The sequence below is a fragment of the Kogia breviceps genome, chromosome 15, assembly GCF_026419965.1.
Source record: "Kogia breviceps isolate mKogBre1 chromosome 15, mKogBre1 haplotype 1, whole genome shotgun sequence".
NCBI classification, from domain to species: domain Eukaryota; kingdom Metazoa; phylum Chordata; class Mammalia; order Artiodactyla; family Physeteridae; genus Kogia; species Kogia breviceps.
The window spans coordinates 77,518,623-77,544,648 of NC_081324.1; the positions used below are offsets into that span (position 1 = coordinate 77,518,623).

The 26,026-nt window shown below is 35.2% G+C and overlaps 1 protein-coding gene across 4 annotated transcripts in view; it reads right to left on the bottom strand.

The window, feature by feature from the left end:
- The window catches only part of MED13L (mediator complex subunit 13L), a 628,245-nt gene that overhangs the window by 119,532 nt on the left and 482,687 nt on the right, over positions 1–26,026 (bottom strand). For all 4 annotated transcript variants that reach the window (XM_067015324.1, XM_059040339.2, XM_059040338.2 and 1 more), the window contains 2 exons: positions 20,477–20,561; positions 8,678–8,761 (listed from right to left, as the gene is read on the bottom strand). In XM_067015324.1, coding sequence (XP_066871425.1) covers positions 8,678–8,761; positions 20,477–20,561 — 169 coding nt within the window. The remainder of the gene's footprint in view (positions 1–8,677; positions 8,762–20,476; positions 20,562–26,026) is intronic.

The window sequence follows — 26,026 nt, forward strand, 5'->3', positions numbered from 1 at the left end:
AAAATGATACATAATGCTATTCCCGAATTATGATCATTTAATTTTGAAAAGTTGAATGGTTTCATTCATAATATAGTGAATAGTATATAAAGTGCTATAAGAATCTAGGAAGAAATTTATGAAACAGGCTTTAAATAATCTGTCTAATTATTTAGACATTCACATTATCTCATTTAGTCCTCAAAACAACCTATATAAGGTAGACATCATTATACCTTTATTATTATTCCTACTCAGAGTTTAAAAAACGCAGGAACAGAAACACAGGCTATACTAAGAGGATCAGTTTGACTGTGTTCACTGAGAACATAACTAGGAGTTATAACAAATTCCTAAACTTCTGTCATTTACTCCCATCAATAATACTTGTAATAATGTATATGTGTGTGCATCAGATTCCTAAAAAAGTCACATGCACAAAAAGTTCTAATTCCTGGAGTCAATATTTATGATTCTGAATACTTACACTGCGGGCCAAGATGATTGGCCCCTACTCATCTGCCTCACCCCAGGTTCAGCTCCAACTTGGCTGCTCAGTAACTTCAGCTGTTTCTGAAAATAACCTACTTGTTCAAAGGAGTTGCAAGAGTACTGCATGCATCCTTAAAAGAGATCAGATACACAAGGTGCCAATGGCCCAACTGAAGGCTTCGCCATGACATACTCAGAAGAATTTAAAAAGCTCTGAAACTTGGGAAGCTTAGTTTACAGAAAATCAAAGCACAAATACAGAATACTTTGTTCTACAGCAGCTACAGAACATACCTTGTATTGTACTTTAAACACACAGTCATGTTCGAATGTATCCATAATATACTTCAACCAAAGCATCCTCTGGTTTGAAATGTACTTAGCAAGTATTTTATTGAGTCTTCACTGGGTATTTTTAACAGCATGTGCTTCTAAGGGTTGGGAGAAAGGGAGGCCTTGCCATTATTAAAGTAGTGTCCTTTAGTATTGTAATTTACCTTTATGAACCTACAAAACACGCTTAAAATGATCAAGTGTAATACAAGACAGTACATGTTTAATTTAATACTTGAACATAATCATGTGTCCCAATCCAGTAGTATAAGTTTTTAGAGACTGGGAAAAGGAAGGCCTACTGGGATAAAGTTGAAAAGTAAAAGCATATAATCCCAATTTTTCTATTTTCACAAACTGGGTGTTTATGGGCTATCACAATGTCTTATTCTTTCCCTAGGAAACTCTAGTTGGGCTTCCCTGGTGGCTCAGTGGTTGAGGGTCCGCCTGCCGATGCAGGGGACATGGGTTTGTGCCCTGGTCTGGGAGGATCCCACATGCTGTGGAGCGGCTGGGCCTGTGAGCCATGGCCGCTGAGCCTGTGCGTCCGGAGCCTGTGCTCCGCAATGGGAGAAGCCGCAGCAGTGAGAGGCCTACGTACCGCAAAAAAAAAAAAGAAACTCTAGTTGAAATCAAGGCCTAGAAATACTTAAGGACACAGTAAATCATTAGCAGAAGAAAGCTGTTATTTATTTCAGGAATGTGAACCATACTGATAGAAAGCTTCAGTTCTAGATCTTGAAATTATAAGTAAGAAACAAAGGAGGGGAGGTGGCATGCTACACTGAAATTGATAGAATACTTTAAAGACCATTGAGACAAACTCAAAATTCTCCAGCTAATAGTCCAATTTTCTCCTTCAGTGAAACCTACCTTTTACAGTCTTTTATTTTTTAAAAATTCATCTAACATAGAAATACTTTAGTCAACTGTCTTCAATTATACATACTAAGACGTTCCTTTGTTTTCTTAGATTCTTAGTACCAGATCAACTCTGTAAACAACACTGGTCAATTTCAGCGATACATAATAATCCTTCAAATGTTCCCTCTAGGCTCTTCTGTGTGCAACCAATTAGAGAGGTCCTCTTCTTTCTATGAGGCCTGTTAAGATCTCAAAATGTGTTGAGTCTGCTTCCACTAGCAGAATTGCAATTCATGGGCTAGCAATGGGGGACAAAGTCCAACAGGGTATAATGTATTCTTTCTACTAGGGAATACTTGAATTAAAGTAACCATCATAAAGAGCCCAACTGCTCAAACTTGAAACTTGAACAAACCACTCAATAAGAAATAATACTGAGGAAAAACTCATGCAAAACTGACAATTATAAGAAACAAGGATTTTAACCCATTTATAAAAGATAATATTTTAAAGGATCATCTTTTAAAATAAGAATAATAAAGAGAATGTTGCTGTCTTAATGACATAACTCAATATTTTGTTTTACATTAAATGAGTTTTAAGACCTCATTTTTAATTTTGATCCTAGAAAATTAAATAGATTTACAATAGAAAGAAGTTCCATTCAGTTCCTCCAAACCTGTAATATCCTTTGTACTAGGGATTGTAATAGATCTTGAATAGAATAAAAGGAGAAATAATGATGTATAGCAAACACCAAAATAAGTATGATTCTGTTTTAAAGATTCAATTTAGGAATAATGAAGGAATGGGAAAAGGAGCAAGGAGAGTAAACTCTCATCTTCCTTAGTACAAATTCAAGAGAAAAATAAAATTTTTAAAATAAAAAACAACAGTAAAAACATACTATTGATAAATATAGAGGTAAAATGTCAGAAATAAACAGCTAGAAAAGATGCCTCAGGGGAGCAGCTCAAAGAAGAGAGATCAAAGTTAACTTGCCAGGGAAGACAGAAAGAGTGGGGGCTGGGGGGGCAACAACAGGAACAAAAGAGAAAAGGAGTTTAGACTATGCTAGGAATTGTGAAGGGCAACTATGGCTGGACAAAAGGCTTCTACTGGGGAACAGGAGTGCCAGATAAAGTTCCGGTAACATCCTAAACACTGACGCCACATTATGTTCTTACGCGGCAGAGTGCTTCACCAAAAGTAGACTCTACCAGAAGGATACACAGAGCAGAGGGATTAGACACATGAGCCGTGAGAAGTCCGAAGACCCAGACAGGCAGAAGACGGTAACAGCAGAGCAGATATGAGCATTATAACAAAGAGGAAGCTTCACAGTTACATAATTTAGTATTTCATCTTAGCACTCACAGCATTCTATATTCTTTAGCCATAAATATTAAGTTATAATAATACTTTGAACTTACACGACTATTAACCAAACCCTACATGAAGTACACTGTCACTCTCTCCTGTCAGGTTCTCAGATAGGAATTTAATGCTTTCTAAGAACCACTCTTAATAAATCTTTATTTTTATAATATCCTCTAACACTCCAAAAACATCAAAGAAGTAAACCAAATACTTATAAAGTACATTACGTACTTTCTGGGGACATGCCTAGATTCTACAATTTTCCTAGAATCAGAGAATCAAAAAACTGAAAAATATTTTAGAAATAATAAATGCTAAAACTAAAGTCCAGAGGAATTCAGTAAGTCCCACAAAGTCAGACAGTTAATGGAAGATCGTCCATATTTCTAGATGGACCGGTGATCACAGAGAGCTCTGTTTCCAGCTTAGTTTCAGTCCTCTAGCAGAAATTTTAACAATGATAATCACAAACCCCCTCTAGTGTATATATACATTTTTAAAATAAATGTATTTATTTTATTTATTTATTTATTTATTTTTGCTGCGCTGAGTCTTCGTTGCTGCACGCGGGCCTTCTCTAGTTGTGGCAAGCGGGGGCCACTCTTCATTGTGGTGCTCGGGCTTCTCACTGCGGTGGCCTCTCCTGCTGTGGAGCACTGGCTCCAGGCATGTGGGCTCAGTAGTTGTGTGGCTCGCAGGCTCCAGAGTGCAGGCTCAGCAGTTTCGGCACATGGGCTTAGCTGCTTCGTGGCATGTGGGATCTTCTCGGAACAGGGCTTAAACCCATGTCCCCTGCATTGGCAGGTGGATTCTTAACCACTGCGCCACCAGGGAAGCCCAATATATACATTTTTTAAAGGTGTATCTCTTACTGTAAGGTGTTTAAAATCCTTTTTGAAACTGACAGTATATATTTAAACTGTGAAAATAAATTATTGATATTCAGGATATAAGTTTTTATTGTGTAATTTTTAGACTGCTAATAGGACAAAAACAGTGGTAATTGCCTTTCAGTTATTAAGAAAAAAAAGTAATTTTTAAAAAGTAAACAAGCTACCTCTGGTTGAGCTGATCTTAAATTGACACTCTATGCATAATGTCTGTGAAAGTACAAAGCAGAGTGCCTGGTACATGAAAGACACTTAAAAACAACAGACAGTACCACTTAGTTTTATCATAGGCTATTAAAAGTTTGTCTCCTCCCCTCCTAGATCCAACAGTTTTCTACTTTGCAGCTACTTATAACAAAATATAATAAGAAGTCTACGTTCCTATCTTCATTTCAACTGCCATTTTGTAACTCAGGCTACTGTAACCTGAAATTCGCTACTGCAACCTGAAATTGACTACTGCACTGAAACTGCTCATGCTATGTCCATCATGGCTGCATAACTGCCTTTTAGAATGTATTTTATATGGCCTCTCTGGTAGACATAGCTGATTAATCTTGAAACTTTAAAAATTCATGGTTTTGGTGACACCGATCCTCCTGGTTCTCATTTCTCAGACCTTTCCTAGTCTCCTTTATGTACTCCTTTTTCTCTACCCATCCTGTAAATGTAGATGCTCCCCAGGACTCTAACCTCACCGTCTTCTCACTTTTCACACAATTCTCAAATTCAAGTGACAAAACACACAGAACCTTTTGATATATCTTCCATTAAATAAACCAGCAGAAAATGACATTTTTTATAGATCCACCAAAAACAGACAAAAAATATGGTAAAACTGTTATGTATGATTATTAAATCTAAGTTGTCCCATTACTTTTATTTATGAATTTCCCATTGGCTAGTCCTTGTTAAAGGTACCACATCACTAATGACCTTAATTTTTCTGGACACAAGTAAGAGATTCCCTTTATCTTTCACACTGTAAGTAATTGTTTACATGTCTGTGTACCCTCGAATGAGAGATCCCTTTCCCTGACTTTTCATCTTTGCATCTCAAGAAGGAAACACAGATGACTGGGCTATAATATAAGGGAAGTACAGGCAAGAGGAGGATGGGAAAGAGAACAAGAAGAGGTGAAGCAACAGGGGAGGGTGAGGAAAAAGAGGGAATGAAAGTTTTAAAGTGCTAAAAAATATTCTCCTACATCAAAATATTTCATCTTGTTACACAAAAACTGATTTTTGCTACTAAACCCAAAAGACAAGGGCATCTCTTGCACATTAGGTAGTGTGAGAACATTAAAAAAGAAATTAAAGAAATAATCTCAGGCTTAAGAGTCAAGAAAATATACAGATGAAATGACACAAAAGCACCCAAAGTGATGTACTTCCCATCATGTATGTGCGTGTGCATCTGTTAACAGCACACACAAAAGTAATTAGAATACTTGAAAACATGTGAGGCTATTTGGAGTATCACCCCAGAGTAGGGCAGGTTTGCTCACGAGGAAGAAATGGTGAATTAATTCAGAAAATGCACTGGCAAGTCGGTATTTGTGTTAACTCAGCTACTGTACATCTGATACTAGGAAAGATCAAAGGTCCAAACTGTTACTGGGGGCAATCAATTATTTTGCTAAAATTGGCATTCAAAGACTGAGGAATATCAACTTCAAATTCCATGGCAGTCAAATGTGGGTAGATAGTAGACTAAATTAGAAAATAAACACCTTTCCAATAGAAAGAAACTCCACCATTGGAACAATTTCTCAATTATTTTAAAAGAACATTTTTTTTTATTGGTTTGTTTTTAAGAATATTCTGAAAGCAAAGGCTTTTTCAAGTTCAACATACCTTAGAAATCAGAAATTTTGTATGCTTGATGTTAGTTGTCACAACTCCTTAGGACAAAGCCAAGTTCTCTTTCCTACTTATTATATTCCCAAGGATGAGTAACAAAAGATATGTTACTATAGCAAAAAAATGATATAAATTTCTTTTATCTTCTTGAACCTGCCTGGTCAAATTTCTATAATTATCCCAAACTTCATCTCATATCCAACACTGAGAACTCTTTAAGAGTCCACCAGCAAATGATTTAGTTTTGCTATCAATATGGAGAGAAATGATAGCTCAAAAAATAATATGCTATTAATCAAACAGGTGAAACCTAATCATCAATATATTCATTTGTCGCCACTATTAGAATTATTTTAGCTTACATAAAATAGTGTGTTAAATCGTCTTTTTAATCTATTGAAAAAAAGTATCTATAGGCTAATATCGCTACTTTAAAAGTGTATTCCTTTTATCTGGGTCTAATGATATCAAATAAGAGAATTCCTAAAAATATTAATGTGTATATACAACGTGTTTAACACTGGGCAGCAAATTTTCCTCTCCCCTGGTTATTAAATCGGTATGTACTTAAAAAAAAAAAAAAAAAAAAATTAAGCTTCAAGAAGATTAATTTGTTCTTGCTTTTTCTCAACTAAATTATAAACTAGCCACATAAATTAACTCACTTAATCTTTACAATAACCCTCTAAGATATTAATTATTATCAATTCAATAACAGCAAAAATAAAAGTTCACCCCAGAAAAATTAAACAACTTTTCTAAAAGCAAATAACTTGTAAAGAGAGGTACAGGTTGTGATCCCAACTCTTCTTATTCTAAATGCCCTCCTCTACAGGGCCACCCTGTCCATCCAAAATGACTTAAGCACTGAGATCCTGTTTCAACATCCAACAAGATGCTCTATTTTCCACTCAGAGAATGAGTGGAAAAGTCATTACACCTAATAAAGTTTTATTATAGCAAATGCCGAATTTTTAAATTGAATCTTTGCTTTAAAATGTTTTCTAATTGTTAATGACTTCTAAAATGGTTTTTTAAATCATCAATATTTCTACACTACAAGAAAACAAAGTTCCACGAGGTTCAACCACAAGTATAAAGTCTTAAAAATAATAAAATAACTTAATTACATTCCTCAGAAATCAACAGCCTCCCAGTTTTACACAAAATCAAATAACCAAATATATTACATGTATTATTTACATCTGGCTTGCTTAAGTTAGGAAGACTCCGAGTATCTAAATAAAGTGTAAAGATATACAAGCTATACAAAAGATCATTAAGCACATCTGACTTTTAAACATTATTTTTTACATTAAAATACTAACTGCTACTCCTTCAATCCCTTTTTTATTTCTACATTTCTTCTTCATCCCCAAATTCCGCTCAAATCATCACACAAACATCTATACCTATTGATCAAAAGTCTTAGGACTGGCTCAGTCACTTCATCAGTGACCCGCTGTGAGAAGGCACACGAAGCATGGAGAGGCACACTAGGAATGGCAAAGAAGAACAATGCACTAAAGCAAATCCATATATAACCATTAAGACTCCTTGACAATAAAAGCCCAAACTTTAACCAGCAGGAAAATCTAAGTCCTCTGTAAATTTTAGGAAAATGCTAAGATGAATTATGTCCATGAAACATTCGTTAGTTAGTCCAAATCAATAAAAATAAAAGGAAAAAAAAAGTTCCTCTCCATCAATCAAAGCATCTGTAAACAGAATCACACCCATGCACACTAGTACCTTTTTCTAAAATCAGTACTATCCTTTTCAGGCAAACTTTGATACACATAATACCTACTGTCTACTTAAATATAATTTTTAATAAATCCTAAATGTACTAAAAAGGGGGACTATTTCAAAGAAGTTCATGGTGATTTGGGAAAAAAAAAAAAAAAAGCCAGGCCCTAATTTATCTGATTTGAAAAAAGAAATCCCAATTTTCATAAATTAGATTTAGTTAATGACGAAGTGGTTACTTTGCTCAGAAATCACTTCATCAAAGCTTTAAGACATACAGGCTGGAGAGAAGAGGCTGCTATTACATCTCGTACAGGAAGAAGTGGCAGGAGTAGCCAGCTGAATTCTGGCCAGCTGTCCAAAAGAACTCATCTCCCACATAAGGTTTCAAGAGCACCTGTCTGCAGCCAGAAGCTGGGACCCTTAGCTTAGGGCAAGTTCATGGATAGTAAAATAGAATCAAGATTGTGTACCCAGCTCTACAAAAAAAGAAACAGTCACCAACTTCTACTTAAATCTACACTGTGTTCAAAGGAAAGTGAGATAAATATTAGATTTTGACAGTTTTCATTTTTGATTCTGGCTTGATTGATCTAAAACTCCAAATTTGTTTAGTATCAAAGGCTGCCTTTATAGCCATGCATATAATAAATGATGGTTAAAAGTTTAGGATTATTTAGAGAAGTAATTCCCAGTCCTGGTTTGACAACTGCCAAGGATGTGTTGACTGACTTTTAAGGGGCATCAAACAATTCTACAAAAACTGTCACCATTTGAATTCACTCGACTGTTGATTTAAAGTTATATCACATAACACTATAAGGAAGAAAGATAAATTAGAATAATGAAAATAACAAAATAGAGTAATTCAATTCCAAATAGTGTGGTTATAAGGGACTTAGACATGGGTTACTGATAATCATTTTTCTAGTCAAAATTTAATATTCCACAAAAATTTAATGATAGAGTATTTAATAAAATGTGATCCAGGAATCTATTTCAAACAACTAAACTACTAACATTATTGGAAAATAAATAAAAGCTACTTCCTCCATTCACCTCTTCCCCAAAGATAGCTGTGGTCAAGTAAAAGAAACCAAAAACCCAAAAGCATTCTAAAGACTCACCTTTTGTTGACCGGCTTTTCATCTTTTTCATAGGGTCGGACAAACCATTTCCCAATCCTAACGAAGTTCTTATCCATTAGGCACCTACAATAATTACATCAAGAATACAGTTTCAATAACAAAATAGCAAGTCGCTGAATTAATAATCACAGATAAGATCCACCACTGAAAATAAAAACTTCACCAATTAAACTGTCAAAATGTTTTCCTAGTACTTAAAATTCTTACACTATACTTACTGAAAGAATTTTCTGACTTTGGGTATAGATTTTTATTATGTATTATTCTTACACATGTAAAAAAATATCACAATTAATTGGTTGATATATTCCTGAAACATTTTACACTTTTGAACTGCTTCAAATCCAATCACACTTCTATATTACTTTAACTTTTGTGTGATCAAGAATGTTGGGAATATAGGCAGCATTTCTTAAGAGTACCTCAGAGATAATTCTTCCAAGCCACTGATGCCCTTTTTTGCAAGTTTTAATGCTGGATCTTTCTTGCTTGGTGTGTGGTAGTCAATTCTTTAGCAGGGATTTCGGTGATAAAAGCAAAGCACAGCCTCTTCTACTTAGGTATTTTCCTTTTGTAGACATGGTAAAGCACTTGATTATGGCTTTGCAAAAAAATGAGGAACTGCCATCATTTCTTCAGTAATGAATATTTTGCTTTCTTCATATCTAAATTGTGCCCCGCTTCTGTTTTCATGCCGTTCTGTGTACATTGTTTTTCCGTGTCAAATCACAGGGTACTCTTTCTGAAGACATGTGAATGGCAACTGAACTCAACTCATATAATACCTAAGGTGCACACAATTCAGCTGAAGTAACAATATAAGTAGCTATGCTCAAGTTCACTAGAGTACAGGCAGATGATAACTATATCATAACTCGTCAATTGTGAGATGCCATCATTTGTAAAGAGCATCCCTAATTTTAACAATATAAAAATGCAGGAGAGGGGCTTCCCTGGTGGTACAGTGGTTGAGAGCCCGCCTGCCAATACAGGGGATGCGGGTTCGTGCCCCGGTCCGGGAGGATCCCACGTGCCGCGGAGCGGCTGGGCCTGTGAGCCAGGATCGCTGGGCCGGCGCGTCCGGAGCCTGCGCTCCACAACAGGAGAGACCACAACAGTGAGAGGCCCGCGTAACGCAAAAAAAAAAAGGCAGGAGAAAATGTGCATTTTGAAACTGATGAAATACAGTAATCTCTAATACTATTCAATGAAATGATACATATTTTGTAAGAAAACCTGTCAGAAAGTTGGATATAATTCTTCTATACAAGGTTCTACCTACCAGCAAAAGAGCAGCACAGCAATTCTTTGTTGAATATTCAGGTAATTCTGCACGTGGCTTTTGGCTCTGTAATTTTCACTCCATCAAGGAGGATGGAAACAATTCAAGCCTTTGCCCAACTCATTACAGATTTGCGTTAGTAAATGGCAATAGTTTCTGCTGGCCACAATGTAACTCCCTATGGGCAGAGCCAATTTGAAGCAGTGTCTCATCAAAAAGTCACTTGCTTCAACTAGTTTTATTTTGAAAATGAACTTCTACAACAATCTTCCTTGTTCACAATGGAAAAAAAATCACTTTCAAAGTAACCAGTCTGTTTTCCTAAGATGATAAGTGAACTTGCTTTTTAGGGTTAAAGGCTATATGACTCCATTAAAGTTAGAATAGAAAATATGGAAAACACAATAAGGTGAAAGTGCTCAAGAAGCAAAACTGAAAATAAAATTGCCGCAGTTTATTCCCTAGTTAAGGGACTTAACTGTGTTTTTTAGGTAGACTACATATATGCTGTCACATTTCCTCAGTTCTTTACTCATTTTAAAAGCCCAGATCTATCTTGTTATTGATTAATGTTTCTTTATTCTCCAAAAGCTGTTATTAAATTGAAGGTGTATCTTAAAATCAATAATGCTTAGAATGAAAGCAACAGGACATGTACAGAATCACATCAAACATTAAACAATGTCTTCTACTGACACACATCTTCACTTAAATAAATACCACTTCATTATCTCGGGAAGTCTTGAAGGTCAGAATTCAAAAGAATCATTTATTCAACAACAGAGAAAACATGAATTTACAGTTTATGGATAGAAAAAACTTCAAGGCTTTAGACAGTATAATATGAAGGAAAAACATAAAATATCTCTGATTAAAGAGGACAATGTATAAAGTTTGTTTCAAAACCCTTGCCCTTCTATGAAGTAAAACCCACAAATTCGATTTACTGTTTTCACTCCAGAACAAATGAGGGATTGGAGTGGAAGAGTAGCAGTGCACAGCCAAGACCACTCAAGGACAAAGGCAAAAGGCAAAAAGCTAATGAGAATGCTGGGAGCCTAACTCTCTGTGCTAATGTATCTCCTGGAGTTTCCACTACAGATCATATCTCTTTGTCAGGCAAAGTCAACAAAAGGTTATTATCACTAATACACAAAACAGCCATGGAAACTACTGATTCTTCGATCCAAAATCACCTGGTTCCAAATAAGAGTCATGAATGACTTACGTGATTTTCAACCACTAATCAGCTTCTATATGATCAGTGATTTCCCTCTCACTGAAAGGAAAACATGAAAACACACAATTGCACTGAATGAAGCAGTGTTTTTAACACAGTTTGGATTTGCAACTGACATTTCTGCATAAGGGGGTCGTCAAAAGTCATACTGTCACCAATGATGTGGCAGAAAGTTAGCAAAGTCACCAAGTACCTCAGAGAAGGTTGGGACCAAATTAATGAAGACGCTGAATGTGCTCCCTTTCTCTGTCCCTGACCTGCAACTCAATAGAGAATTACAGAATTGCTGAGTTAGATGTAGATATGGTTAAGTATGAAGGCAAAGTTTCCTTTTACTCAAGAAACAGGTAAAAAGAACTCAGCAACTATCACTATCAATTTTTACACTCCTCAGTCTCTTAAATCTCAACTATGGCTGGTCCAAAAGAGAAACTCTCTCTGCCTCTCCCTCCCTCCCTCCCCCCCCCCCTCACACACACACAGATACACATGGAGCCTCCAAGACTAAGCAATACAGAAAGAATTTCCATCTGGTGTTTTGTACTTTAAGTTATGGGAAGAAATGTGATGAGACATGTGGCTTTGCTAAGGAAGACAGTTCTACCACCTGATTGATACCTGGGACTATGCTGGCTCAGGAGCAGATAATATATTGTGGTACTAATAAGCTCTTGGTTCTCAATCATTTTGGAGTCATGATTCTATATTTTAAAAAATCTAATGAAAGTTATTATAGACTCTTTCTCCTAAAAAAAACGCAAGGAAAAGCAAAATACTGCATACAATTCCATAGCGTTGATGAACTCTGAAGCAGATCCTAGAGTGAGAACTTCTTTACTGAACACTACCATTAATCACTACTAACCCTGCTTTGGCCTAGAATCCCTCCCTATTATCCCATTCTATCCCTTCCTCCTCTATTTAATTCTATTCATCTTTCCTGTCCCAGATCAGCACAGCATTCTAACATCTACAAATCTGTACTTTCACCACTGAGTTGTAATAAATCATTTCTGTGGCTCTTTTCTCCCAAGAAGCTATGAGCAATTTGGGGTCAGACACAGTTATCTACCTTATTTACTGGCAATATTCAACAAATATTTAAGTGCCTATTATGTAATATGCTTTATGTTCTGCTCTAAAGTAATAGGTCTTCAATAAATATCTGAGAAATGAATGCTATACACCAATGAGTATTTTCCTATTCGCAGTATAATACTGTTACCCTTCTTGTTTGTAATCACTAATCATGGCCAGACTCACACTGTTATTTGAATTTTCTTGTGTGCATGTGTTTGAGGTAGAAAAAAATTATGTACTTCATTTCTTTATAGTCCATCACCACTCACTCCAGACTAAAATCATAGTACATACTCAACGTGTAAGAAATCACATAGGTGTTAAAAAATTTTAGGTAGGGACTTCCCTGGTGGCGCAGTGGTTAAGAATCCGCCTACCAATGCAGGGGACACCAGTTGGAGTCCCGGTCCAGGAAGATCCCACATGCCGCAGAGCAACAAAGCCCATGAGCCACAACTTCTGAGCCTGCTCTCTAGAGCCCGCGAACCACAACTACTAAGTGCACGTGACACAACTACTGAAGCCTGGGCGCCTAGAGCCCATGCTCCACAACAAGAGAACCCACCGCAAGGAGAAGCCCACGCGCCGCAACGAAGAGTAGTCCCCGCTCACCGCAACTAGAGAAAGCCGTGTGCAGCAACAAAGACCCAACGCAGCCAAAATGAAGCAGAATAGAATAGAACAGAACAGAACACAATAGAATAAATGTTTAGGAAGACTGGCACTACTGCCCATTATGTTTTAATTATACTTGAAGAACAAAGTTAAGCAAATCTTTTTAAGAGAGAGAATGCTAAGGTATAAAAACTACAGAATATCAGAAATATAATTTCCCTCTTTTTTAACTCTATCAACCTTTATTTTACTGTTTTTGAGGGACAAAATTTATATTTAAGTTGATAAATATATGAACCTAGCAGACAAACTTCATCTGCCAAAAAGTGCTTTAAATCAACATCACAAATAGTGCTAAGACTATGTATCAGTTAACCCTGGCTGTCCACTCAGTAACGTCAATCATTGAGATTTTCGAAATTACCTTACTATTAAGATATGACAAAATTCTGTAAAGTAGTTCAATATTACCTTTAAAGATCACAATGTGATTTCAGATGTATAAAATGTTTCATAAGCAACAGTTCTAGGTAAGTATTCCTCTTTAGAAATAATTCCAAGCCCCCTACCACCTCTCTAAAAAAATCACTGTTTCAAGAAGAAAAGAAACAAACACATGCTGAAAAATAAAAAAGAAATCAGGTTGTATGTGTGTGTACATGGTTCTGTGTCATGCCCAACAGCTCTAAATAATTAACTACAAGAACAACTTGACTCTGAAGCTGGCAAGGCCCAATCTCCAACCCCAAAGCCATGGGCAGACTTGACCTAAGTTTACAAGAGCCACAGCCGCAGCCGCAGCATAAATCAGCAAGCCATTTCCCAGACGGGATAGTTGGGAGGTTTAGAAGGGAGCCACCACTGGCTTGGCTCTTCTGCGCCCCTCATATTACGCAGGTGTGACAGTTCTCATAGATTTTACAAGTCCAAGGATAGTGTTCCTCTACTGCATCCTCAACTAAACTGCCCCTCAGTGTTATCATCTACTTACAGAGCTGCTCAGATAGACTAAATTTTATATAACTTCATACCAGAACATCCTCACCAGCATCAAAATCTTTACCTCATCAATCCAATTTACATCAAACATGTATGAAGTCTCCTCCCAAGAAACTGCAGTGCTCTCAATTCCCAACTAAAAAAACAAAAAACAAAAAATACCCAACCCATATAATTTAAGGTTGAAGAAACCTTTTTCAACTAATCCCTTCTATCTTCATTACTTTGGATTCCTACTGTGCCCTAGTGGATGCTGTCCTACTGGATGCTGTCTCCTCTGGCCAAGTAATTCCTATTATTTCCACCCTCTCCAAACTCTAAGGCTAAGGTCTTTTGTAGGACTAGCCTCACCTGAAACATCCATTCGACTTTCAAACATTTAGTGTCTAACCCCACTAATAATAATAATGAATTTAAAAGTTAAAGTCTTAATCCTTTCCCAGTCCTAAAAATATTAATAGATGAAATAATTAGTCTTAGGGTGAACATGTTTTTCTCTAGACATTTACAATTAGATATATGCTTTCATTCACTTGTGTCTATAATGTCTGTAGTGTCTCTTCCTTTAACATACATGCCCCTTAGGTCTAAAGGCTCATTTTTCTACTTCTTTTAAAGAACTGCACACTGTAGCAATTTAACAAAATGGGAATTTATTAATTACTCATTTCTAGCTCCTCTTATCACCTTGTCTACCAAAGGACCCTCAATGTTGTAGTATCACATAACCATTTCTTCAACTAGAGCTATACTCTATCACCATTCTCTACCGAATATACTCATCATCTTGAAATCCTTGAACCACCACATCCAAGGACCTTGCTCCTTTGCCCTCGGATAATCACCTCTATTGGATCACAATACCGCAGGGCACTGAAAGCTACTAATTTACAAATATAATGTTACTGTTATCATATAATTCCAATTTTCTCCATGTTATTTTTACTGTACTTTTCCAAATTGAGTATCTTCACTCTAAACACCAACTGTTGGCAAATAAGAAGCTCTGAGCCAAGGCAATTTTACAGCTGTGTTATAAACTACCATGAGTAAATAGGCTGACAATCCATTAGGAAAGCAGCAACAATGGACTACTCCAAAGAGCCATTATGTTTTACAAATATCAAATACCCACAGATTAAAGTCTCCCTAAGTAAGCATGGACCAGACAGAGCATAACAGCTTCAAGAGACCCATGTAATCTTCCATTGTGTGCAAAGCAATGATTTGCATTTTAGAGGGGGGAAAAAAACACAACAAAACCTTTCCATCAAAATCAGCTGTGTTTAATTTTAAAAACTTAAGAAAATTATAATTAAAGTATACTACCACACACAATGCCAATCTGACAGCATTATGGCAGACATTTTAAGTATTTCTTCAAAGCTACAAAAGTAAGATATTCCTAAGTCCCATATATGGTGCAAATCACTGAAGCATTAATAAAAACTCTGGGTGATATGAACTGCATACATTTCCTGGATTTGTTTTAGAGCTTTTCAACCAAATGTTTTACTTTATTTAAATAGAGTTACATGAGAAGGATATGGTATATTATGAAAACTATACAAATTATAATAACATAAGAGTAATAGCCATTAAATCTGCAATATTAAAAATGCCAAATGAAGAAATTTCTGAAAAAACCTGCAGGTTTTTGTTTTCCAAACTCTATTCACAGCAAAGTGCTTTTCTATTAGTGAGGAGTGTGAGACAACCTAAACTTAAAATACGAAGTGTAACCTCTGACAAGTTCATTAGAAATACATACAAAACCCCATGAAATTGCAAAGACTGATGAAGAACAGTCTGAAATAGAGCATTATTTTTAAAAAGAGAAAGAGAGAGAAAGCAGGCACAAAAGGGTGGCGGGGAGGAGGTCAAGTCAAATTAGCAGATTCTATAGAAGTAAAAAATACAAAATGGTATTTTATTATTCTGATCATTTTGCCAAAAAGGGATAATCGATCATTAAGAAAACAGAAAGCACACTACCTTCTCAGAAGAGAGGAAAAATAACCATGATTGTATGATCTAAAACCATAAGACTTAGCAGGCCGACACACTTTCAGATACTGAAATTCTGACTCAGAAATCACAGGTGAAGAAAACACCGTAAGAAGCCAATATGGCTCAAAGGTTTCAAAAACATGTATAAATACACCGATAATTGTGTTTTAGAAACATATCTGTGTTTTTAGTAATATAAACAGCACCTGTTTGGAGTATAGTTTATTAGAAGAGAGAAGACCTCAATTAAGAGGTATGGTAGATTGTATCCTTTTCCCAAATATGTGCTATCCCTCCCTGTCCCACTGACATCAAGCTTGGCCATGTGACTTGGTACCTCCCACTGATGAATAATACCTTCTCATCCACTTGACTTTAAGCTTGGTGGTAAATATCTTGGTCAATGAAATATGAGCAGAGATGGCATGTACCACTTCTGAACAGAGGCTTCAATGAATGCGTTATTATGTATTTTGCCATTGCTCTTTGCTCTTTATCAGGAATCTTTGACACGGGGTGCCCCAACAGCATAATTCCTGCCTGGAGGTAAGAGGACATAGAGCAGTGCTACAATAAATGACTCACAATAGTCAGCAGCATGAGCAAGAAATGAACCTCAACTGTCAAAAGACAGTAAGAGCTTTCAAGGTCTTTCGTTACTGCAGCATAACTGAGTCTAATCTGATTGATTAAAGAGGCCACTGCAATACTTCGTGAAACACTTATGAAGTTTTAAAGTAGGTCAGTGGCAATCAAAATGAAGAGAACTGAACTGACTAGAGGAACATCTGGAAGGCTGGAAGAAAGGCGTGAGGATATATAGTAAGAATATATAAGGATATATAGTAATATATAGTAAGAACCACAAACAAGGAAAAATAAATAACTTAGGGGACCAAGATAGTAAACAGGCCACCCCATGGAAGTAGGATTAGACGAATTATATATGACCCCCAAAGAACATAATCAAGGTAAAGAAAAGAAAACTACAGGGAGACAGACTTCTGCTCAGCGTAAGAAAGACTTTCTAACAGTGAGTATTCTCAGAAGATGAAAAGAACTTTGGAAAGTTCAGCTCACATAATCAGAAGTATTCAAGGAAAGGATGGAGGACCACATAAAAAGGATATTATATTTAGAATGGTATTCCAGAATTAGCTGGGTAAACAGACTGACTTTTAATGTTGTGTCCAACCTTGGAAATAGTAATATCAATACTTATGTTAGCGAAACTAAGTCAACCTTATCTAAACAGAAATGCAAAGACATAACAGAAAATTGCTGAGAATAAGATAGTAAACTGCATTTCAATAAATTTAGGTTGTAAGCAGATAAGTAAGTTACAGCAAGTGCTCTAAACTATGAGAAGAACAGAAGGGCAAGCATGTATTAGCCAACCCAGTTTCTGTTGACAATGAATAAAGAGAGCTAAAAACAATCATGTAAAATGCTTCCTTGTCTCATGAGTTAGGGTAATTTTCATTCATAGAAAACACAGTTACTTAAAGTTTGATGAAAAGACAACACTATTTTAAAGGACAAAAGAACTATTAAAAATTTTCAAAAGAATCTCAACTCATCCATTCTAATAGCAGAAAGGGAGCTGAACAGCTTGATTATTCACTATTTTCTAAAAGAAACACTGTTTTGTTTCAAAATAAACTCTTATAGGAGGATTCAAATTAAAATATGCAAAATAATAATTTATGGGGAAAAGGAATTAATAATTATTCAAAATAGGTCAAGTATTATGTGGCAGGCATCATATACAACATCTAACAAAAGCTCAAGATGCACAGTATCCTACATTTAATTTAAAGGGCATTAACTAAGACTTTGTGAGGTTAGGGCAACTGTCCAAATAACAGACCCTGAAATCAAACCAAGGCCCAACCCAAAGTTCTTCTGCACTATCTCAAGCTTTATTGCATGACATACTACTGCATATGACACAATTAACTTTCTTATAAAATAATAATTCAATCTGACCTAGACTACAGTTTCTATCATAAATTCTGAATACATGAGCACAGAATAAATAAATTTTCTGCATTTCTCTTTTCTCCCAGTTTTTCTGCTCTTCTAATTTTCTTCCAACAAAGAAACATGCTACCATTTAAAACACAAAATACTAAAAAGAATACAATTCAATCACAAATTCATTAATATTTTTTCTGAAAAGAATAAATTATGATATAAAAAACAACACAGTGAGCTACAATTTTTAAAAATATGTACTTTGTTCCATATACATTAAAAAATTATTGGACTTCCCTGGTGGCGCAGTGGTTGAGAAGCCGCCTGCCAATGCAGGGGACACGGGTTCAAGCCCTAGTCCAGGGATATCCCACATGCCGCAGAGCAACTAAGCCCGTGTGCCACAGCTACTGAGCCTGTGCTCTAGAGCCCGCGAGCCACAACTACTGAGCCCATGCGCCACAACTACTGAAGCCCATGCTCCTAGAGCCTTGCTCCGCAACGAGAAGCCACTGCAATGAGAAGCCCGCGCATCACAACGAGTAGCCCCTGCTCGCCGCAACTAGAGAAAGCCTGGGCACAGCAATGAAGACCCAACGCAGCCAAAAATAAAATTAATTAATTAATTAATTAGTTTTTAAAATTTATGTAAAAAGGACTGTGTTTAAAGGTACATTAATTACTATACAGATATAAGAGCTTTATTCTGGCACAGGATTATGGAAGTAGTAAATTTTCCACACTTTCCTGAAGGGACTTTGTGTATACTTGTGTTTTGTTTTGTTTTGCAATGGGAGAAAGAACTGCCAAATATCTGGAATATTTAAGAGTACTCAACTCTTAAAATCAATGCTTCTAAAATATACTGCCTTAGTAACAGATAGCCTCTAGGTCTACTCCAAATCACAGAAGTAGGAACAAAAGTTCAGAATGGAAAATAGATAAATTTGGTGGGAAAGGTCTTTCTGAGTGACTTAAATTATGACAACTTATTAACTGTAACTTAAGAATCCTAAGCAGTGATACTGCAGTGATATTACCCTAGATAATAGCTTGGATAAGAAACTTAAAGGTACTAGAATGTCCTTCCAGTTTTGATCACCTAAAATAACTATATATAAACTCAGGGAAGGAAGTACAAAGTTTTTCCCATAGACATTCTTAAATAATCCATCCTTTCTCATCTATGCCTCCCCTTAAAACACCATCCAGAGCCTGGGACATATTGTTATGCCAGGAAGTAAGGAGGTGCTCAAACAATGATGAGAACAGGTCAAAAAACCACAGGAGCCATCATGAAGGGGCTCCCCACCGGCCGAATCTGCAAGAATTTACGCATCAAATTAAATGATAGTGATAAATTATAATTGACTAAGTAGAACAGGAATCCCTCTTTTCCAAATTTATATAGATAGAAAGATTAAGGGAAAGAGAGAAATACATAAATCCATGGCAGAAACTGAAAATCTTTTCCTTACAAAAGAATGCCAACTAATAGAAGGAATGGTGACATTACAGTCATACAAGTAATAACTGATACAGACAAGAACCATCAATAGAAGCTTAACCAAGTGACTCAGAATTTCATAACAAATGAGATAATTACACAATCTCATTGGATCTGGCCACAAATTACTTATTAATTTCAAAGAGAGAAATAACAAAGATCATAGTTACTTATTAATCTACAGTGGAGAACCTTGGCAGAACACCACTCACGAGAGGGATCAATGTTAATAATCATCAATAATGAGAGGCTCAACAAATGGGCCTCCTCTTTCGATACACTGAGAAGGACACAACATAATTTCTATGGTACTCCTATTGAAGAAGCATAAACTAAATCTAATCATGAGGAAACTATCTCAAATTGAGGTACATAATATAAAACATATGGCCTGAACTCATCCAAAATGTCAATGTTGAGAAAGAAAAAGAAAGGTTAAGGAACTCTTCTAGATTTAAAATGACATGAGAACTAAATAAAATGCATGATTACAGGCTAATCTTGCGGGAGGGAGGTTAAGCTAAAAAGAACGTAACTGGGACAAATGGTAACATCTGAGTTGAACTACAGATTAGATAATGGCATTTTGTCAAGGTTTTATTTCCTAATTTTCATAATTGTACTGGGCTTATATGAGAGAATGTCCTTGTCCTCAGGAAATATACACCTAAATACTTCGGAGTTACAGAAAAAGAATCTCAAGTGTGTAAATGACTCTCAGGAGTTTGAGGGAATAAATCTGAATGCATACACATGCACACACATGATTCACATTGGGTGCAAAAGCAGGGTGGGTGAGAGGGTGAGGAATCACACAAATTATAAAGCAAACTGGGCAAAAGAAAAACTGTTAGTGAAGCTGCGTGAAAGGATATATGGAGTACTTTGTGCCACTCCTAGAAATTCTCTAAGTTTGAAATTGTATCAATATAAAAAGAAAGAAGAGATTTATATACATTTTTATAAAGTTGTATGTGAAAGTGTTTTCAGAATTACAGGAAATCCTCTGAGTATCTAGCATTATACTTGGGTATGTCAAAACCACCGTGATGATATTGCTTCTCTTACCTTTCTAACAGATTGTGGATCGCTTTGAAGAGCAGCGTCCGACATTCGTAGGAAAGGCCATTTTCCCAGAGTCCTTCTTCCACAACTGAAAATAAAACAAAACAAAGCAAAACAAAAAAATGAACCAGTAAGCAGGGCATCCAAATAAAAATAAAAGAAACTTTAAAAATATTTTTCTAAAGCAAAGTTAATGAGCTAATTTAAGTAGATTAAATCGCACTGAAACACAGAAAAGAAGTTAAATGCTTGCCCCAAGTCATAAGATACTTATGTACAGAAGGGAATAATGTGTTTTGATTTTAAAGTTATTGAAATACAGGCATGGTACAATCCCCCCCACACACATAAAGGTCTTACCAACCTGCCTCTTCAAAGTTTGAAATCATCCAAAATTCTCAAATTAATCTTTCTACCTAATAGTGCCACAAAGACTAATTTTGTTATTAAAGTTCTATTTAAAGTAACAAAATGTCACAAATTAATACAAAGGTTATCATATATATTTTAAGAGAGAAAACCAGGAAAAAATATCCAAAAATGACATTACACAAATTTCTTTAAATGTTTTGAAAGCAGTATATGAATAGGATTTTAAGGACATGATTTTAAGGAGAATGTCAGAAAATTAAATCTTAATATAACATCAAATTTATTTCCTGAACTCATGATTTCACTAATGTTTAACATTTTGGGAAGCATCATATTTGCCTTTAAAATATGTTGTAGCATTACTTAGACCCACAAGTAACTCTAACACAAGAGACTCCAACAGACTAACAATGCCTCATGTATTCCTAACGTTCTTTTCATAGGTAAAAATTATAAAATGCCCTAGAAAAGATAGCTAATTTTCTTCTAAACTATATTAGTTCATTTCAACGTAGCAAAAAATTGAAAGGATGAAAACGACATTTGCAGAAGAAAATTTCCTCTGCCTTTTACTTGGTGTCTTGACAAAAGTACTGACCAGAGAAAATTTTGACAGAGAATTGAAACACATGTTAAATTCACAACGCATTTTTAATGCATTTACCACACCAACTGACATCTCAAAATGCATCTCTCCTTATTTTCCAATCAGTAAGAATTCAAAAAAGTGTACTTACATTTAAGGGTTTTCTCTACAGGACTTTTCTTAAATGATAAAACTGGATAAATATTTTTTTTCTTGGGATGTCAGATAACTCTTTATCTTCCTATGTGGCTAATCATGACCTACCAAATTTTTCCAAACTAACCTCTGTCAGAGACATTTTATATTATTTATAACTAGAGAAATGGAAATAAAGTACAGCAAATAAACATTCCTGCTATCAATACATTATCTCTGTTCAAGACAAAACATCCAAAAATTTTCTACAGTCCTCTAAAGGCATCACGAATCTCTATTTTCACACATTTATCTTTGGGGTAGAGCTTTCCTGAGCGAGAAAGCAAGCTAACATTTCAATAAAAGGAACATCCCATATTAATTTGCTTTTATTTCCTAATGTAAGCTAAAAATTCCTAAAACTTCATCAACATTCAAAGTCCAACTCTTCTGAATTACTCTTCAAATCAGTCACCAGTAACAGTTTTTTCTACATATTAGACTTTTGTGCCTTAAACAGTACTAGTGATGCAGTATTTATGAAAAAAGTGTCCCATTCGTCTTTCCAAGATTTTCTTCCAAGTTAGTGACACCTATTCTGCATATTTAAAAAAAAAACTTTTATAATTAAAACCTTCAAACATTTGAAACCTTCAAACCTTTAACAGGCCTCAAATAAATTCCTAAACCAAATTATCAACATTGTGTCATCTGCTTAACCACCCTGCTTTCTTTTTTCTTTCTTTCTTTTTGTTTTTCTTGATATATTCTGAGGCAAATCCCACTCCCAAGTACTTCATTATATATCAAATCAGAATCTAAACAAGGTCTATCAATTACCTCTTAAGTTATATCTCTTAAGTCTCCTTAACCTGCAACAACTCATCTCCTCTTTTCAAAGATGGCATTTATTTACTGAAGAAACCAGGTTAGTTGTTTTATAGAATACCTCACATTCTCATCTGATTGTTTCCTCATGATATTATTTTTTAATGTTGGTGCTACTTTGACCTTAACAGAAGATGTCAAAGGAAAGTTCTCAAACAACAGAGCTCTATTTCTTCCTCATATGATCCTCAAATAATTTGTTAACTGCAATGTTGAAGGGTTATAGCTGTCTAGAGATGCAATGTGGAACACTAAACAAATGTGAGCATGCACAGGCAATGCCAATTACATCACTGTCTTAAGATACCATTATGATTTTATCCTGACTTTAACAATTTTTAAAATAGGTCTTGAAAAAAAATCTTACAAGAGCAATTACAAAAAACCTACACCTAACATCGTACTTAAGGTTAAAACCCTGAATACTTTCCCCTAATATCAAAAACAAAGCAAGGATGTCTGCTCTTACCACTCTTATTCCACATTACAGTGGAGGTCTCAGCCAGTACAAGAAAAAGAAGTACCAGGCATACTAACTGGCATGGAAGAAATGAAATGATCTTTTTTTTGCAGATGACATGACTATGAGAAAGTCCTAAAGAATCAACAACAAAAAAAAGCTACTAGAACTAAAACTGAGTTTAAGTCAGTTAAGGTCAACAGACACAAAACAATCATATTTCTATAAACTATAATGAATAATTAGAAAATTTTAAAAATTTGAGTACCATTTATAATAGCACCAAAACCCATGAAATCCTTGGATCTAAATCTTACAGTTGGGAGACTTACACCAACTGATTTCCAGATTTACTATAAAGCTAGAATAAACAAAACAATATGGTACACTACAGAAAGGATAGATATACAGATCAACAGGACAGAATAGAGAGTCTGGATATAGACCCACAAATATATGGTCAACTGATTTTCAACACAGCTTGCAAAGGCAATACAGTGGAGAAAGAACAGTCTTTTCAACAAATGGTGCTGGATTTAATGAATATCCCAATGTAAAAAAGTCAGCCTCAAACCCTACCTCACACCATATAGAAAACCTCAAAATGGATCATAAAACAAAATGCAAAACCTGAAACTATAAAACTGTGAAAATATAGGAGAAACCTTTTATAAGCTTAGGATAATCAAAGACTTCAAAGATATGACACCAAAAGCATGATCCAGAAATAAAAACTGTTAAAAAGAGCTTCATCAGTATGAAGAGCTCAGTTCCTTAAAAAGCATGCAAAAGTTACATTTAGCTATGGAGAAGATAAGCCACAGATGGGGGGAAAAGCAGTTACAAATCTGACAAGGACTTGTATTCAGAAGATGCTATTCTTGAAAAAATCCCTAAACAACACAAATTTTTAAAAAAATTTTAGAGAATGGACAAAAGATTTGAACAGATACTTCACCAAAGAAGATACATGAATGGTAAATAAAAACATGAAAATATGCTCAAAACATCACTAGTCATTAAGGAAATGCAAATTAAAATCACAGTAAGATAACACCCATTAGAATGGCTTAAAAGAAGAACTGAAAATACTACGTGCTAGTGAGCACACAGAGTAACTAGCATTGGCCCACACTGCTAACGGAAATGCAAAATTGTTACAGTCACTGTGGAAAAGTTGAGTTTGGCAATTTTTCTAAAGTTAAACATACACTTTACATACAGCCCAGCGATATCCTTCCTAAGTATGTATGTATTCAAGTAGAATAAGAACTTAGGTTCACATGAAAAACTGCAGCAAATGTTTTTACTTGCTTTACTTTTCCCCCCATAATTGACAAAAACTGGAAACAGTTGTCTCTCAACTGGGGAAAGAACAAACAGTGGAAAAACCATATAATGGGATACTATTCAGAAATAAAAGGAACTACTGATACACTCAAAACATGAATGAATGTCATTATGCTAAGTGAAAAAAGCCACACTCAAAAGACCACATGCTATGTGGTTTCATGCACATAACATTCCTGCAAAGGTAAATGAGGTAATGTAAACTGCTCAATGGTTTCCAGGGATGGGGGTGGTTGGAGGAGGGCTGATAACAAAGGGACATGAGAAATTGGTGCAAGGGGTAGATGGGGTTTGGGGGGGGCAGCTTCTGGATTATGCTTACACTGATTTTTTGAAATACATTTTTAGTGCTAAAAATGAGAACAGGGTGTGAATTAAAAGGACTCCTATTCTAAATATGTATTCTAAACATAATTGTTTTTACCCAAAGGATTGGTGTCTGGTTAACCTTCACTCATAAATTATTAAAAGCAAAAAACAAAAGAACAGTTTAAGCAAAAAGAGACCGCAGACTCCATCACAGTGTTCCTCCCCAACAACACAATATACTGTTATTTATATAATGTACTTTATGTTAATTACTATAATACAAATAGAACAAAGTAATTCAGGAAAATACTTTTGTTTTTTAAATACTAAAAATTAATTTGAAAAAGGACCTTTATTAATATTATTAAATAATTAATTAAATTATTTTATCTCCCTCATATAGTATTACAAAGTTTAGGAACCAATGTAATAGAAAACAGGGAAGAAAGTAATTACATGAAGTAAAACAGATCCCACTACATTAAGCTCTTGTTTAAGAAAAGTAAGCTAAAGGTGAAAAAAATAGAAAATTATGAATTATCCTATAAGTTAACCAGTAAAATTTTAAATAAGTCAGTAAAGGTAATTTAAAAGGATACAGTGTTTGGACTTCATATAAACATTTAAATTTCATAAGTTACATATTTTATTAAAGATTTGAAAGCAGTCAGTAATTTACTAGAAGTCAACAACTGTGATCCAAGATTAACCACTCTAATAAATACTATTATTTAAGCTATTGATTTAAGGATAATGCATTAATATGCTAACCCTTTAAATTTACTATCTGTATATAGCAAATAAATTTGTGGAAAGGAACATAAGTCAGACCATACTTTATTTCTTATCTATTTCACATAAAAAATTTCCAAAAATACAAGAGTGATGTATATTTCAATGCATCTCTAAAATTCCAAAATAAGTTAAATCTAGAATGACATTTTTAGAGTCTAATAATAGATATTTGGCCGATAATCACTGTCCAACAGTTCTTGGCTGTGTTATACATCAAGCACCAGGACAGAAATTAGGAATGCTCTCAAAAATCAAATAGAGACTTTGAAAACCACTGTGAGGCAAAATTGCTTTAAATACTTGGCAGAACTGCTATTGAATGTTGAAAGCCTTTTATTTTAAAATAATAAGAAGAAAGTAAAATAACTTAAACAGTTAAGGTTAGTTTTCTACCCAGAAAACAATCTTTCTCATTTTATGAGGCTTTATGTACCAAGTTTGAACCAAGCACTACATATAAATGGAGGGGAGGGGCAGTGCTACCTTCCATCACAACACTATGAGACAGAGTAAAGGACACAAAACATTCACTTCTGCGTGACCTCTTCCCATCACTGCAAATTGCCTATTTCAGGAGTTCTGGTCAGGGACGAAGATGGTCAGTCACCCTTAACAGGAGTTGAAAATGCTGATTCTCCTACAATATGGACAAGGATAT